At 45.7% G+C, this 16,218-nt stretch overlaps 1 protein-coding gene across 1 annotated transcript in view; it reads left to right on the plus strand.

Annotated features, from left to right (window-relative positions):
• The window catches only part of LOC126285136 (cytochrome P450 6j1-like), a 106,928-nt gene that overhangs the window by 28,704 nt on the left and 62,006 nt on the right, over positions 1-16,218 (plus strand). The window contains exon 3 of the mRNA XM_049984456.1: positions 6,582-6,841. Coding sequence (XP_049840413.1) covers positions 6,582-6,841 — 260 coding nt within the window. The remainder of the gene's footprint in view (positions 1-6,581; positions 6,842-16,218) is intronic.

Consider the following 16,218-nt stretch of genomic DNA (forward strand, 5'->3'; position numbering starts at 1 on the left):
GCGATACGGCAGGAAGACTTGGCACGAATGTTGCCACTGTGATTGCGGTCAACGATGGTCACGGGAATGTACGGTCTCAAAAAGACCGGTTTCCGGACGGCCAAGTGACACTACAGAGGAAAGACCATCGTGTTCGGCGTATGGCTCTGACGCAAAGTATTGCCTCCGCAGTAGCAATTTGAGGAGCAGTAGGCACTACAGTAACACAACAACCTGTTATAAATCGGTTATTTCAATAACAACTTCGTGCCAGACGTCCTGTAGTGTGCAATTCACTGGCACCAAAGCACCGCTCTTTGCGACTTCATTGGTGTCAAGCGAGAGCAAATTGGTGGACAGGATATAAGTGTGTTGTGTTTTGCGTTGAAAGCTTCTACTTCTGTGCCAGTAATAGCCGTGTTTTGGTTAGGAGGAGGCCATATGAGGGCCTGCATGCTAGAAATACTGGATCTACCCCTGGAGTTATCATCTGCGGGTGCACGTTAGTATGGCAGTAGGAGCGCTCTCGTGATTGTCCTACCCATACTGACTGCAAATTTATACGTCAGTCTGGTGATTCGTCCTGATGTGCTGTCATTCGTGAACGGTATTCCAGGAGGTTCATCTGGTATGAGACGTTCCCAGGGGGTCCACTGGGGGCCGAACCGCACGATAACCACGGGTTCAGTGTGGGGCGTTGGTGAGGCCGGTGGACTGCTGTGGTCTGTTGTGGGGTTGTGTACAACTGTGAGCTACGGCGGGACGAAGCCTCTCCGTCGTTTCTAAGTCCCTAATTTAATACACAATACACAACTGCTAGTGTTCATATTGTCTCTCATTAAGTAGTATAAGTGCAAATGTTAAAAGTAATACGTAATTCAGTTGAACTGCTTGTAGTGTGTAGAGTTTGTGTAATACAAAAGAGATTTTTGTCTCGCTGCAGTCGCCTCATTACTATAGCGAAATGGGCGTGGTTGTTTTATTTATATACCATAAGTAAGATTTCTTCCTTATAGGAATAATCTTGACCAACGGCTTGCAAGTATGTTAAGTTAGAATCCATCTCTGAGACTTCCCAACACACTTAACAGTCGCTCTCCCATCCCGAAAACACCTTCGCTCTCCAGAATCTACAGTGCTTGACTGGATGGGCTCCATTTATCCCAAATGGCAATTACATGTGAAAGTGTTCACAACCCTATTAGCACAGAAATGTTACAGACTATCTGATCAAAAGTATCCGGACACCTATTAGTGAATATTAATATAGGGGTGTGTCCACCTATCGCCTTCGTGATGGCTCCGACCGGGGCTGAGGGCAGGAGTGTCAACTTCAGGAACGTTATTGTCTTCAAAAATTGCCTCACAAATGTTGCTTTGTCAGGGTGCATGTCCCGCTGATAAACTCATCGCCTCCGAAATGTTACTCCACTGTACACGCTACACGGTGATGTAAAATGTGTTCACATCCGTCCCCATTTAGAGTTTAAGCCCAAATAGGGGTCAAACCCTAACGTCATATCGTAACACCACATCCTCTGTACTTTACTGTTGGCGCTACACATGATGGAAAGTAACGTTCTGCAGGTATTCGCCAAAGCCAAAACCTACCATTGGACTGCCAAAGTCTGTATCATCAGTCGTCAGTCCAAATCACTCGTTCCCATTAATCCACTCTCCATCTGTTTCACTCTTTCCACCACCGCAAGCATCGCTCAGCATGATCTACAAAAATGTGTGGTTCTTGAGGAGCTGCTCGAGCATTTTACTCCATTGTTTCTAAATCTCTGTGCACAGTTATTCTACTAAATGCACATTTGAAACTAAGGGGCGATTCCTTCAGTTGATTTCATGCGGTTCTCTGAGACCATCTTTCGTAACGCTCAACGATCCATGACCATCAGTGCATGAGGTCAGTCTGGTGTTGGTTTATCTGTGGTTGTTCCTTCCAGTTTCCTCGTAACAATCACATCACCATCAGTCAAGCTGGGTAGTTTTAGAAGAGCTGAAATGTCCACGATGGTTCTGTTCGCCAGGTGGAACAGAATAACTAATTCACGATGATACGCTGAGCTCTCTTGACCGACCCATCGTGCCGTTAATGCTTCTCTACTGACAACACGCACGCTCGCTCGCTCGCTGTAAAACACTGGCGACATATACCTGGTGTAGAGGCAGTGTAAGCACCAGAGCTGCTGTTTCTGCGCTGACCTATGGTGTTCGCAATGGGACCTATCGTGACGAGCAGTCCTCAGTGAGCGTTCCTACCTATAAAAACACTCTTTGTATCTTCATCGGGACTGCGGGAGAGAACTACTCCCGCAGTAGGTCGGGCCAACGTGTTGTCGGCCTGTGGTGGACCTGTTGGCCCAGCCCACGAATTAGACGGCTGTCAGAGTGTTATGCGTTGTTGTAGAACATACTGGCGATGTGCCGGGAGCGATCCCGCAGTAGCGGGACGCCCGCTTCCTCGTGAAGCAGCCTCGTTGGGTAGCGTGGCGGCTTGTGAAGGGCAAGGCGCAGCGCCCTATTCTGGACGCGTTGGAACGTCGCAATCTGCGTCGCTGCTGCATTGCCCCACATCACGGCCGCGTATTCCAGAACTGGCTGTACCAAGGCCAGGTACATCGAGAGGCCGTGGCGTGGAGGTAGTGCAGAAGAGGGGTTAAGCAGCGGGTACAGCGCACGTAAGCTCCCCACGGATCGCCCTCTGACGTCGCGGACGTGGGGCAGCCACGTCAGCTGCCTGTCCAGTGTGACCCTGAGGTATTTGCCGGTCCGCAACCACGGGATGGGGCCCCCCTTGATCGTTACCTGCGTCAGGTCCGGAGGTAGCCTCTTCCTGCTGAAGACGACACCCTGGCTTTTCGCAGCGTTGTACACTACTGGCCATTAAATTTACTACACCGAGAAGAAATGCAGATGGTAAACGTGTGTTCATTCGACAAATATATTATATTAGAACTGACATGTGGTTACATTTTCACGCAATTTGGGTACAAAGATCCTGAGAAATCAGTACCCAGAACGACCACCTCTGGTCGTAATAACGGCCTTGATACGCCTGGGCATTGAGTCAAACAGAGCTTGGATGGCGTGTACAGGCACAGCTGCCCCAGTTTCAACACGATACCACAGCTCATCAAGAGTAGTGACAGGCGTATTGTCACGAGCCAGTTGCTAGGCAACCATTGACCAGACGTTTTCAATTGGCGAGAGATCTGGAGAATGTGCTAGTCACGGCAGCAGTCGAACATTTTCTGCATCCAGGAAGGCCCGTACAGGACCTGCAACATGCTGTCGTGCATTATGGTGCTAAAATGTAGGGTTTCGCAGGGATCGAATGAAGGGCAGAGCCACGAGTCGCAACACATCTGAAATGTATCGTCCACTGTTCAAAGTGCCGTCAATGCGAACAAGAGGTGACCGAGACGTGTAACCAATGGCACTCTATACCATCACTCCGGCTGATGTATGGCGATGACGAATACACGCTTCCAATGTGCGTTCACCGTGATGTCGCCAAACACGGATGCGACCATCATGATGCTGCAAACATAACCAGAATACATCCGAAAAAATGCTGTTTTGCCATTGGTGCACCTAGGTTCGTCGTTGAGTACACGATCGCAGGAGCTTCTGTCTGTGATGCAGCATCAAGGGTAACTGCCGCCATGGTCTCCGAGCTCATAGTCCATGCTGCTGCAAACGTCGTTGAACTGTTCGTGCAGATGGTTGTTGTCTTGCAAACGTCCCCATCTGTTGACTCAGGGATCGAGACGTGGCTGCACGATCCGTTACAGCCATGCGGATAAGATGCCTGTCATCTCGACTGCTAGTGATACGAGGCCGTTGGGATCCAGCACGGCGTTCCTATTACCCTCCTGAACCCACCGATTCCATATTCTGCTAACAGTCATTGGATCTCGATCAACGCGAGCAGCAATGTCGCGATACGATAAACCGCAATCGCGATAGGCTACAATCCGACTTTAATCGACATCGGAAACGTGATGGTAAGCATTTCTCCTCCTTACACGAGGCATCACAACGACGTTTCACCAGACAACGCCGGTCAACTGCAGTTTGTGTATGAGAAATTAGTTGGAAACTTTCCTCACGTCAGCACGTTGTAGGTGTCGCCAACGGCGCCAATCTTGTGTGAATGCTCTCAAAAGCTAATCATTTGCACATCACAGCATCTTCTTCCTGTCGGTTAAACTTCGCGTCTGTAGCATGTCATCTTCGTGGTGTAGCAATTTTAATGGCCAGTAGTGTACTTTAGGTGCCACTTCGAGGACCAGGCGCCCAGGACGTCACATCTGAGTTGAAGGCGGCGGCGCATCTCGGCAGCATTCATGCTGCAGGTGAACAACGCAGTGTCGTCAGCATAAAGCACTAACTCCACGCGTGCCATCCGCGGTGCGTCGGCGGTGTACAGGGAGTACAGTAGGGGGCCGAGAACCGAGCCCTGCGGCACTCCTGCTCGAACCTGCCGGTCGGTGGAGGTGCCCCCATCTGCTCGGACGTGGAATGTGCGGCCCGAGAGATACGAGTGCAGTAGGGCCACGTGCGACGTCGGTACCCCCGTGTACAAAAAGTTTGTACACGAGGGCGACGTGCCACACGCAGTCGAAGGACTGACAACACGGTAGTATTCGCCTCCTTTTCTACAGGTGCGTCCGTCTCTCGCGACACCTAGTGCTGGATTCAGCTCTACATGGAGGTGTCCAGACACATTTGATGAGATCTACATCTACATCTACATCCATGCTCCGCAAGCCACCCGACGGTGTGTGGCGGAGGGTACCTTGAGTACCTCTATCGGTTCTCCCTACTATTCCAGTCCCGTATTGTTCGTGGAAAGAAAGATTGTCGGTATGTGTGGGCTCTAATCTCTGTGATTTTATCCTCATTGTCTCTTCGGGAGATATACGTAGGAGGGAGCAATATACTGCTTGACTCTTCTGTGAAGGTATGTTCTCGAAACTTTAAAAAAAGCTACTGAGCGTCTCTCCTGCAGAGTCTTCCACTGGAGTTTATCTATCATCTCCGTAACGCTTTCGCGATTACTAAATGATCCTGTAACGAAGCGCGCTGCTCTCCGTTGTATCTTCTCTATCTCTTCTATCAACCCTATCTGGTACGGATCCCACACTGTTGAGCAGTATTCAAGCAGTGGGCGAACAAGCGTACTGTAACCTACTTCCTTTGTTTTCGGTTTGCATTTCATTAGGATTATTCCAATGGATCTCAGTCTGGCATCTGCCCCACCGACGATCAATCCTATTTGATCATTCCATTTTAAATCACTCCTAAAGCGTACTCCCAGATAATTTATGGAATTAACTGCTTCCAGTTGCTGACCTGCTATTTTGTAGCTAAATGATAAGGGATCTTTCTTTCTATGTATTCGCAACACGTTACACTTGTCTACATTGAGATTCAATTGCCATTCCCTGCATCATGCGTCAATTCGCTGCAGATCCTCCTGCATTTCAGTACAATTTTCCATTGTTACAACCTCTCGACATACCATAGCATCATCTACAAAAAGCCTCAGTGAACTTCCGATGTCATCCACCAGGTCATTTATGTTTATTGTGAATAGCAATGGTCCTACGACACTCCTCTGCGGCACACCTGAAATCACTCTTACTTCGGAAGACTTCTCTCCATTGAGAATGACATGCTGCGTTCTGTTATCTAGGAACTCTTCAATCGAATCACACAATTGGTCTGATAGTCCATATGCTCTTACTTTGTTCATTAAACGACTGTGGGGAACTGTATCGAACGCCTTGCGGAAGTCAAGAAACACGGCATCTACCTGGGAACCCGTGTCTATGGCCCTCTGAGTTTCGTGGACGAATAGCGCGAGCTGGGTTTCACACGATCGTCTTTTTCGAAACCCATGCTGATTCCTATAGAGTAGATTTCCAGTCTCCAGAAAAGTCATTATACTCGAACATAATACGTGTTCCAAAATTCTACAACTGATCGATGCCAGAGATATAGGGATATAGTTCTGCACATTTGTTCGACGTCCCTTCTTGAAAACGGGGATGACCTGTTCCCTTTTCCAATCCTTTGGAAAGCTTCGCTCTCTCTCTAGAGACCTACGGTACACCGCTGCAAGAAGGGGGGCAAGTTGCTTCGCCTACTCTGTGTAAAATCGAACTGGTATCACATCACGTCTAGCGGCCTTCCCTCTTTTGAGCGATTTTAATTGTTTCTCTATCCCTCTGTCGTCTATTTCGATATCTACCGTTTTGTCATCTGTGCGACAATCTAGAGAAGGAACTACAGTGCAGTCTTCCTCTGTGAAACAGATTTGGAAAAAGACATTTAGTATTTCCGCCTTTAGTCTGCCATCCTCTGTTTCAGTACCATTTTGGTCACAGAGTGTCTGGACATTTTGTTTTGATCCACCTACCGCTTTGACATAAGACCAAACTTTCTTAGGATTTTCTGAGAAGTCAGTACATAGAACTATATGTTGCTCACGTGTGAACGTAAGTTAAGGACTGAAGCAAAAGCCAGTCATGGCAGTACGTGTAACGCGGAAACTAGACGCGGCGGCCTGGCCGCAACTGTTTCAGACAGCGCCGTCGACGTGCGCCAGGTACTGACGTGCTACACGGCGGACATCGTGTGCTCCATCTTCCTCGGCGTGGAGGGCGGCTCCCTGAAGAACGAAGACTCCCCAGTATGTCGACAGCTGCACAGATTCCTGCGGAAGGACGCTTTCGCTGGGCCGGCCTACGCCGTCTTCTTCCTCGCCCCGCAGTTACTGAGGTTCCTGCCCTTCAAGTTTACATCCTCCGATGCGGAGAAAGGCTTGTTCGACACGATTGTTCAGGTAATCAGGTGGAAAAAGAAAATTCGGATAAATGCGAGTAGGGAACGTACACCGACGGTTCTGAACAAACTTAATTATGTACACTTATGTTAAGAAAACTTGAAAGACTAGAGATAAAAATGGTTCAAATGGCTCTGAGCACTATGGGACTTAACATCTGAGGTCATCAGTCACCTGGAACTTAAAGCTACTTAAATCTAACTAACCTAAGGACATCACACACACGGGATAAGCCGAGCAGTCTAGGGTGCTGCAGAAATGGACTGTGCGGCTGGTCCCGGCGGAGGTTCGAGTCCTCCCTCGGGCATGGCTGTGTGTGTGTTTGTCCTTGGGATAATTTTGGTTAAATAGTGTGTAAGCTTAGGGACTGATGACCTTAACAGTTAAGTCCCATAAGATTTCCCACACATTTGAACATTTGAACATCACACGCATCCATGCCCGAGGCAGGACTCGAACCTGCGGCCGTAGCGGTGTTGCGGTTCCAGACAGAAGCCCTTAGAACCGCTCTGCCATACCTGTCGGCGACTAGAGACAGGACGTTCATATTCACAGGACACGTACACTAGTATTTTCTGTAAAAATGATCAAAATTTGTACCATTTCAGCCCATGTGTTCAGGGTCAACATCGGTATCGTGGAGCAACACCACCTACCTGTAAAATCTGACTGCGGCTCTCGTTGTTGCTAGGAACCTAAGGTAATGGTCCATTGCGACTTGATCAGACGTTCAGCATGCTTCCCAGACGTATGCGCGAACCGTACCGTCAAATCAGGTAGTTTGAAAGAGGGCTTAGCTTGAGAAAATGTGATGCAACCATCCGGAAAATTGCTGCTCGTGTGGGGCTGATCGGCAGTTGAACGGGTGTGTGCTAAAAGGCTCATGCAAGACCGTAGAACACGACGAGATGCGTCAGGTCGCACCACCCAGGCCACCACCACCACCAGCACCACCACCACCACCTCCTCCTCCTCCTCCTCCTCCTTCTCCTCCTCCTCTTTCTCCTCCTTCCCCTCCACCCCCCTTCTCCACGAGAAGATCGACACTTCATCTGAATGACACTACAGGACAACTCTGCGACCTCGGCTCTGGCGCAACGGTGGAACACTTCGTACACTATCAGCCTGCCGTTGTGACCGAGCGGTTCTAAGCGCTTCAGTCCGGAACCGCGCTGCTGCTACAGTCGCAGGTTCAAATCCTGCCTCGGGCATGGATGTGTGTGATGGCCTTAGGTTACTTAGGTTTAATTAGTTCTAAGTCTAGGGGATTGATAACCTCAGATGTTAAGTCTCATAGTGCTTAGAGCTATTTGAACCATCAGGGGTGACAGTTTCGCCTTTTATTACGGCGCCTGGGCTACGTGCGCGGCATCCAATTCTCCGCCTACCTTTGACAAGTGCGCAGAAACGTGCTAGACGGAGATGGTGTATGGAAGGACGTCACTGGGACAGCAATCGCATCAGATAGTACTTCGGACGAATCCAAGTTCTGTTTGTTTGAAAATGATGGCCGCATTTTGGTTGGCCGCAGAATGGGGAGCGGCATCACAGTGACTGCATTCGCACAAGACATACAGCGCCAACTCGAGGCCTTATAATGTGGAGCGCTATTAAATGCACCCACAAATCACAGTTGCTGCGTGTAGAGGGCACTGTCACCAGAGGGATGTACTGAAGCGACATCCTGCTACCGGTAGCCATACCCTTTCTGCACAACACCCCACATGATATCAGCCTTTTGCCCTGCCTCGCCAGATCACTACACCTGTCGCCAATAGAACATGTGTGGGATATGCGCTGTGATCCAATTCCAGCCCTCACAGATGAACTTAGGAACCAGGTGAATGCAGCATGGATGACTATACCACAGGACGACATTCGCGCTTACACGCATCGATGCCATCGAGCATGGAACAAGTTATCAGGGGCCATGGAGGACCCTGTGCCTGCTAGGCAATAGGACACATGCTGAACCGAGATGACTGAAATGCATATAATTTCTGCAGAACAAACTAATGTATGTGTCCTGTGAATATGAACGGCCTGTCTCTAGTCCTTCAAGGTGTCCTGTTTCTTTTTTTCTTAACTGAGTGTATAAATTAAGGATAATGCTGATACATGGTGAAACAACGCTCTGGTGGGCGGTTTCCATGTTTAAATAACCTCGGGGTATGATCATGCGGTGCATTTGACCTGCGGTCGTCGCACAGTGGCGCTGGCAGTCCACATACGCAGAGGTGTGTTGGTGCATGTCAGATTACGGTGCAGCGAGTAAGTGTGCAGACGTTTTCAGACTTACTGACGCTGACTGTGTGTTGAAAATGGCTCAAAGAACACATATTGATGACGTTATGAGGGGTAGACTACTAGGGCAACTGGAGGCTGGTCAAACACAGCAGGTCGTAGCACAGGCCCTCCGTGTGCCACAAAGTGTGATCTCAAGGTTATAGCAACGATTCCAACAGACAGGAAACGTGTCCAGGCGCTACAGTACGGGACGTCCACAAGAAGACTGATATCTCACCATCAGAGCCCGCAGATGGCCACGGAGTACTGCAGGTAGCCTTGCTCAAGTCCTTACCGCAGCCACTGGAACAATTGTCTCCAGATAGACAATCTACAGACGACTGAACAGACATGGTTTATTCGCCCAGAGACTGAAAGGTACATTCCACTGACCCCTGGTCACAGGAGAGCCCGTAAAGCCTGGTGTCAAAAACACAGTACATTGTCATTGGAACAGTGGTCCCAGGTTATGTTCACGGACGAGTCCAGGTATAGTCTGAACAGTGATTCTCGCCGGGTTTTCATCTTGCGTGAACCAGGAACCAGATACCAACCACTAAATGTCCTTGAAAGGGACCTGTATGGAAGTCGAAGTTTGATGGTATGGGGTGGGATTATGATTGGTGCACGTACACCCCTGCATGTCTTTGACAGAGGAACTGTAACAGGTCAGGTGTACCGGCTGCCATCGTGGAGGAGTACCTTGAAACAGAAGATATCAGGCGAATGGAGCAGCCTGCCTGTTCTCCAGACCTAAGCCCCATCGAGCACGACTGGGATGCTCTCGGTCGACGTACCTCTGCACGTCTTTAAACCCGTACGACACTTCAGGAGCTCCGACAGGCACTGGTGCAAGAATGAGAGGCTATACCCCAGCAGCTGCTCGACCATCTTATCCAGAGTATGCCATCCCGTCGTGTGGCCTGTATACGTGTGCATGGTGATCATACCCCATATTGATGTCGGGGTACATGCGCAGGAAACAGTGGCGTTTTGTAGCACATGTGTTTCGGCACGGTTTTCTCAACTTATTACCAATACCGTGGACTTACTGATCTGTGTCGTGTATGTTCTCTACGTGCCTATGCTATTAACGCCAGTTCTGTGTAGTGCCTCGTTGTGTGGCACTATATTCTGCAATTATCCTTAATTTATGAGTATGAGTGGAGATACTTCATCCATCCCTAGAATCGAGAATTTCGACGATTTATGCCTGTCATGGATATCTTTCCTGGCAAGACGTCAAAATATGTACCACAAACGACCGAATCTTTTGATTGCATTGACGAAAAAGCTTAAATCTTTTACGCTACATAAGGTGACGACGGCCAACGATACACACCAGCCGCGCGGGATTAGCCGAGCGGTCTCAGGCGCTACAGTCATGGACTGTGGCTGGTCCCGGCGGAGTTTCGAGTCCTTCCTCGGGCATAGGTGTGTGTGTGTGTGTGTGTGTGTGTGTGTGTGTGTGTGTGTGTGTGTGTGCGTGTGTTTGTCCTTAGGATAATTTAGGTTGAGTAGTGTGTAAGCTTAGAGACTGATGACCTTAGCAATCCCATAAGAATTCACACACATTTGAACATTTTTTTGGTACACACCAAGCACAATCTCATACGCGCTTCAGGGACTGATTGTAAGGGGTTTATGGGTAGGTCAGTCGCGTGCAACAGGCTGACAGTTGGGTCGGAAGGGAAGCGTGTTCGGGCAACTGAGGTGGTTAACGGCAGCCGCTTGCGTAAAGCGGGAAATCTGGATTCGAGTCCCTGCCGGCACAAATTTTCACATGTCAGCACTGATAAATTTCAATTCTTAAATGCGACCTTCGTCATTAAAACATTCGGACTTACATGACATACATTTCAACGTGATACGTCTATCCGTTTCCGAGATAAAGTGATACGTCTATCCGTTTCCGAGATAAAAGGGATCATAACAAAGGGACAGGCAGACAGACAGAAGATAACAAATGACTAAAAATGTTTTCTTTCGTGTTATATAATTACAAATTAACCATTTTCGCATTTTTTCCTTTACTTGTACTTTGAAAACTTGCCTCTTGCCAAACCTCATGTTTCTACGTCAACGGGAAGCACGCTATAAGTTTTGAGGAGTGAGTTGGAGAGTATGAAAATCTGATTATGATGTTAGTGGCCATATCTTTTGACACATTGACGTATAAGGGCCTATAGACCTCCATATGTAACATAAATTTCAACTTCATGTATCTACCCATTCTTGAGAAACTGTTGTTAACAGTTAGACACCGAAGTGATACCATAAGGGTTCCCTCATTACCGGCGGAGGTACTACAGCATCCCAGTTTGTGCTGAAGGAGAGCGTGGCTGATTCCATGTTGCGCGAGTTTGATATATGATATCAATTACTGAAAACGAACTTTCTACCATGTTGTCAGTGATGTTTCCGTCACTGTAGAATCAAAATTAAGATTTTACAGGCGGAGTACCGGACGTGAAACGATAATGAAGTGTTGAAATTTTGTAAATATCACAACATACATCACTCTCTGATGGCAAATATTCGTTTATTCTGTTGCTGGTTTCTATCATTATGATCATCTTCAAGTTGATCTTCTTTCGTGAAAGTAGCTGATCTCTCTGGAGATGATCATAATGATTGAAACTGGGAAAGGAATAAACAGATATTTTCCATGAGAGTCTGTTGTGGTTTTTACAAAATCTCATAACATTGGATCGGTATCACGTTCATAGTGACTATCACTCTTCATCAGAAAGTTCTCCTCGGTATTTTACTTCTAGATTTAGTATAGCACTGGGTGCTTTGAAGTTCAGTTCATCGTAGAGGAGCTTGGTTATGGTAGTCAAGCAGAAATTGACTAGTACAAGATAGGAAGAAATGAAGAACACTATCATTCCGTTCGTAAAGACTGTTTAGGTGAGCGGCGCAAAGTATTTATAAGCTAGTAGAAATGACATTGATCGAAATTAGGTATAGTACGTATGTCCACATTGTTACACACCAGTTTCGGCTGTTAAAGTACCTGAACAGAGATCGTCGGTCAATTTTATTCCCTTTCGCAATCACATTCTGAAGTGTAAATTTTTTTCCTGTTGCGCGTATGGAATGTTAGATGTGTATTTCACGCTACCACTGATTTCTAAATAAGTGTATTTTGCTGCGCCTGAAACAGCCTGCCGACTACGAACAATGTGGCGGAAATCTTGGTAGTTTCGTCTACAAAAATGTTTATGCAAAGCTGCCGAATTTATTTTGAATATACTCCAGATTTGTAAGGTTCGCTCCCATGGTTATTCAGTTGGTAAATAAAGTTGCTACTCTTTTTTTTGGGTCAATAGCCCCAGTCCTTGAAAATGCCAAACATGCCAATTCGTTGGCCGTGCAAACAATTACGGGCAGGCAAATACAAGGAGCGCCCACGAATTCGTCCACCTCCGTAGCCGAAGCGATAATTGTTGATTCAAAGGTTTCAGGTTCCAGCGGCGGGAAAAAATTAATGTTTAACATTAGTCTCGAAAGAAAGAATACAGATGGCATGGTGGCAAAAAGTCCCTGATGACTATGCTTGAAATCTTTTCGGGTTAAATCGCAAAGATCTCTACACGTCTCACGTAGGAAGGGCAGCTGACGTTGTTGATGACACTCTTATCTGATGAAGATCTTTGGCTCGGCACATTCTTGATGTTATTCGGGGAAAGTAGACTAGCCGCTGGTACCGTATTTCTCGCTTGCTCTCTTTAAATTCCTGCTCATATATGACAGACGTAATGACAAACCACTTTTAGCAGGAGCTTGTGTTGAACAATGTCGTTAGTAATTTTGAGACTTAGTTGCTCTACGAGCTACAGTGCGATCCCAATAAATCCAGTTGAAGCGATTAAAATGATTTATTTATTCTATCTCGTAAATATTTGGAGTAACAACAGCAAAAGGGGCCGAACTTTCGAAGAAAAAGTAAGTTTTGCAAATTTTAATGAATCCGTAATATTTTCACGTGGCACACGGATAGTGAAATATGTATATATTATGAATAGCAATCCGTCAATAGTTTGTGTTTCGGGCTTTCAAGTTTTCGTTTTCGAACATAAATCAAACGCCAAGGTGGAATTTATTTTATTCACTGCCTTATTCTGCATTATTGACTTCAGTTAACTTATTATCTATGTCTTGAGAGTAATAATCCATTTGTATTTGTGTTTTCAGGATTTTATTTCGTACTAGGTGAGTACCCAGCGCCGCCCATCTCCTCCTCACCCTTTCTCTTTCTACCTCTTTATCCATCTCCTCCAGCACCTTTCTCTGTCAATCAGCTCCTCCTCTCCCCTCTGTCCACCTGCTCCTTCCCCTTCTCTCTCCCTCTGTCCATTTCTTCCTTCGCCGCCCCCTCCCCCACTTTCTCTCTCCACGTTTTCACGCTCACGCCAACAGGGGCCTGGTAGTTCTTACCCCACAGTATTCATTTCCAGATTGTAACTAATATGTGTAATAGATTCGGTTGAAAATGTTCCAGGGGTTTAGCTTCAGCTTTGTACCCGTGGCTTTGCACACTGGTGGACATGCAAACTAATTCCCGCATGTGTAATATGTTTCACACGTATTTGTATACATATTTCACCTGTATCTCTAACGAATTTCGCTCAGCAGTTTCGTTTCGTCGCAGCTAAATGTTTGACGACGTACTGTATGTTTGCTCTGTGGTCTTCTTACTCTCCGTGATGGCATAAGTTGAAGCAGTTAAAATTGTGCTATAATCTGTGGGTGGGTTGTTGATGAATGGAAGCGCTAACACATTTGATTACATATAAGATGATTTTCTTTATAAAAACTTGCCATGCAGGAACAGAAAACTGTAAAAACTTTCCCATCATCCAAGTAAAATCGTGATTGGTAAGCACTGTTGCTGTAGTGAATGATTGTTCCGAGTAGGCGTTTTGCAGAACAATTTCTTCAGTTCCAAACTCTGTTCTACCTTCGGAGTGCTAGCAGACTAATTTTTTGGGCACTTGCTGATTCAGTAGAGCTCGACGTGACAGAGAGTTTCGTTACTTTCTGATGTTCTATCGTTCTTGCTGGAGTCACACACCTGATTCTACCCAGTCATTGTTGCAATATTGAAGTCAGCATTATCAAAAACGAACTATAGGAATGAATCATTTGAAATATTGGGTTTCCGGAACTTAACGGCAGAAGCCTCAAATAAAGCCACAGTCCTATGTGAGGAGCAGAAACCCACATTCGAGACAATTTCAGCAAAGTTTTTTGATCCCACTTTACGAGACGAGTACACTGCAAGACAATTTGCAGTGGGGAGATAAATGAACGAGCCCTGGTAGCTAGCACAATCGCATAGGATATTACTGTATATTTCTTAAAGGGGACTGTTCACCACCTTTTTTTGTCAGAACCACACCCTTCACAAATGTTTGTAAAGTGTTAGGAACCATAACTTGAGCATTCTCTGTTAAGTCATTGATATCCGGATAATCGGCAATACTGTAAGGAGTCGTTCTTATATCTTCACGCATGATAACTGCTGCTGCTTCCACTATTAGCTTTCTTAAAACTATTGTGCGGTACTAAGAAAAGTTATTAAAAAGTCCAGAAGCATGTGTATCATGTCTGAGATCAGTAACTCTGATAATAAAATTAAAGCAATTTGGAATATTATTGAAAGGGAAACAGGGCAACCAAGAGCACAGGAAGACTTTAGTGCAATAAAATTGAATGACAAGTGCACTAACAAACAATCAGAAATTGAAAATATTTTGAATAATCATTTTTTAAATGTTGTGGAGAAAATAGGATCTAGATCTTCACTAGAAGAGGCAAGGCTATTAATAGAAGAGGCCATACCTGCACAGTTTGAAACAGCTGTAATTCCACCAACCTCTCCCTCTGAAATCAGTAAAATAATAAACTCACTGAAAAGTAAAAGCTCTTACGGAATTGATGGCATTTCCAGCAAAGTACTTAAAGCTTGTTCCCCACAGATAAGTAGAATTCTCAGCCACGTATGTAATAGCTCTTTGGAGCAGGGTGTTTTCCCTGATAGACTGAAATATGCCATTGTAAAACCATTGCATAAAAAGGGGGATATGTCGGATGTCAACAACTACCGCCCAATCTCTCTTCTGACAGCTCTATCAAAAATTTTTGAGAAAGTAATGTATTCAAGAGTAGCCTCCCATATTTGTAAAAATAAAGTACTAACAAAATGTCAGTTTGGTTTTCAGAAAGGCTTTTCAACAGAAAATGCTATATATGCTTTCACTGATCAAATATTAAATGCTCTGAATAACCGGACATCACCCATTGGTATTTTTTGTGATCTCTCAAAGGCCTTTGATTGTGTAAATCATGGAATTCTTTTAGATAAGCTAAATCATTATGGTTTGAGTGGGGCAGTGCACAAATGGTTTAATTCATACTTAACTGGAAGAATGCAGAAAGTTGAAATAAGTGGTTCGTGTAATGTTAAAACAGCTGATTCCTCAAACTGGGGTGCTATCAAGCACGGGGTCCCACAGGGTTCGGTCTTAGGTCCTTTACTGTTCTTGATATACATTAATGACTTACCATTCCACATTGATGAAGATGCAAAGTTAGTTCTTTTTGCTGATGATACAAGTATAGTAATAACATCCAAAAACCAAGAACTAAGTGATGTAATTGTAAATGATGTTTTTCACAAAATTATTAAGTGGTTCTCAGCAAACGGACTCTCTTTAAATTTTGATAAAACACAGTATATACAGTTCCGTACAGTAAATGGCACAACTCCAGTAATAAATATAGAATTTGAACAGAAGTCTGTAGCTAAGGTAGAATTTTCAAAATTTTTAGGTGTGTCCATTGATGAGAGGTTAAACTGGAAGCAACACATTGATGGTCTGCTGAAACGTCTGAGTTCAGCTACGTATGCTATTAGGGTTATTGCAAATTTTGGTGATAAGAATCTCAGTAAATTAGCTTACTATGCCTACTTTCATTCACTGCTTTCGTATGGCATCATATTCTGGGGTAATTCATCGTTGAGTAGAAAAGTATTCATTGCACAAAAACGTGTAATCAGAATAATTGCTGGAGCCCACCCA

Source organism: Schistocerca gregaria, chromosome 8 (genome assembly GCF_023897955.1).
Source record: "Schistocerca gregaria isolate iqSchGreg1 chromosome 8, iqSchGreg1.2, whole genome shotgun sequence".
Lineage (NCBI taxonomy): Eukaryota > Metazoa > Arthropoda > Insecta > Orthoptera > Acrididae > Schistocerca > Schistocerca gregaria.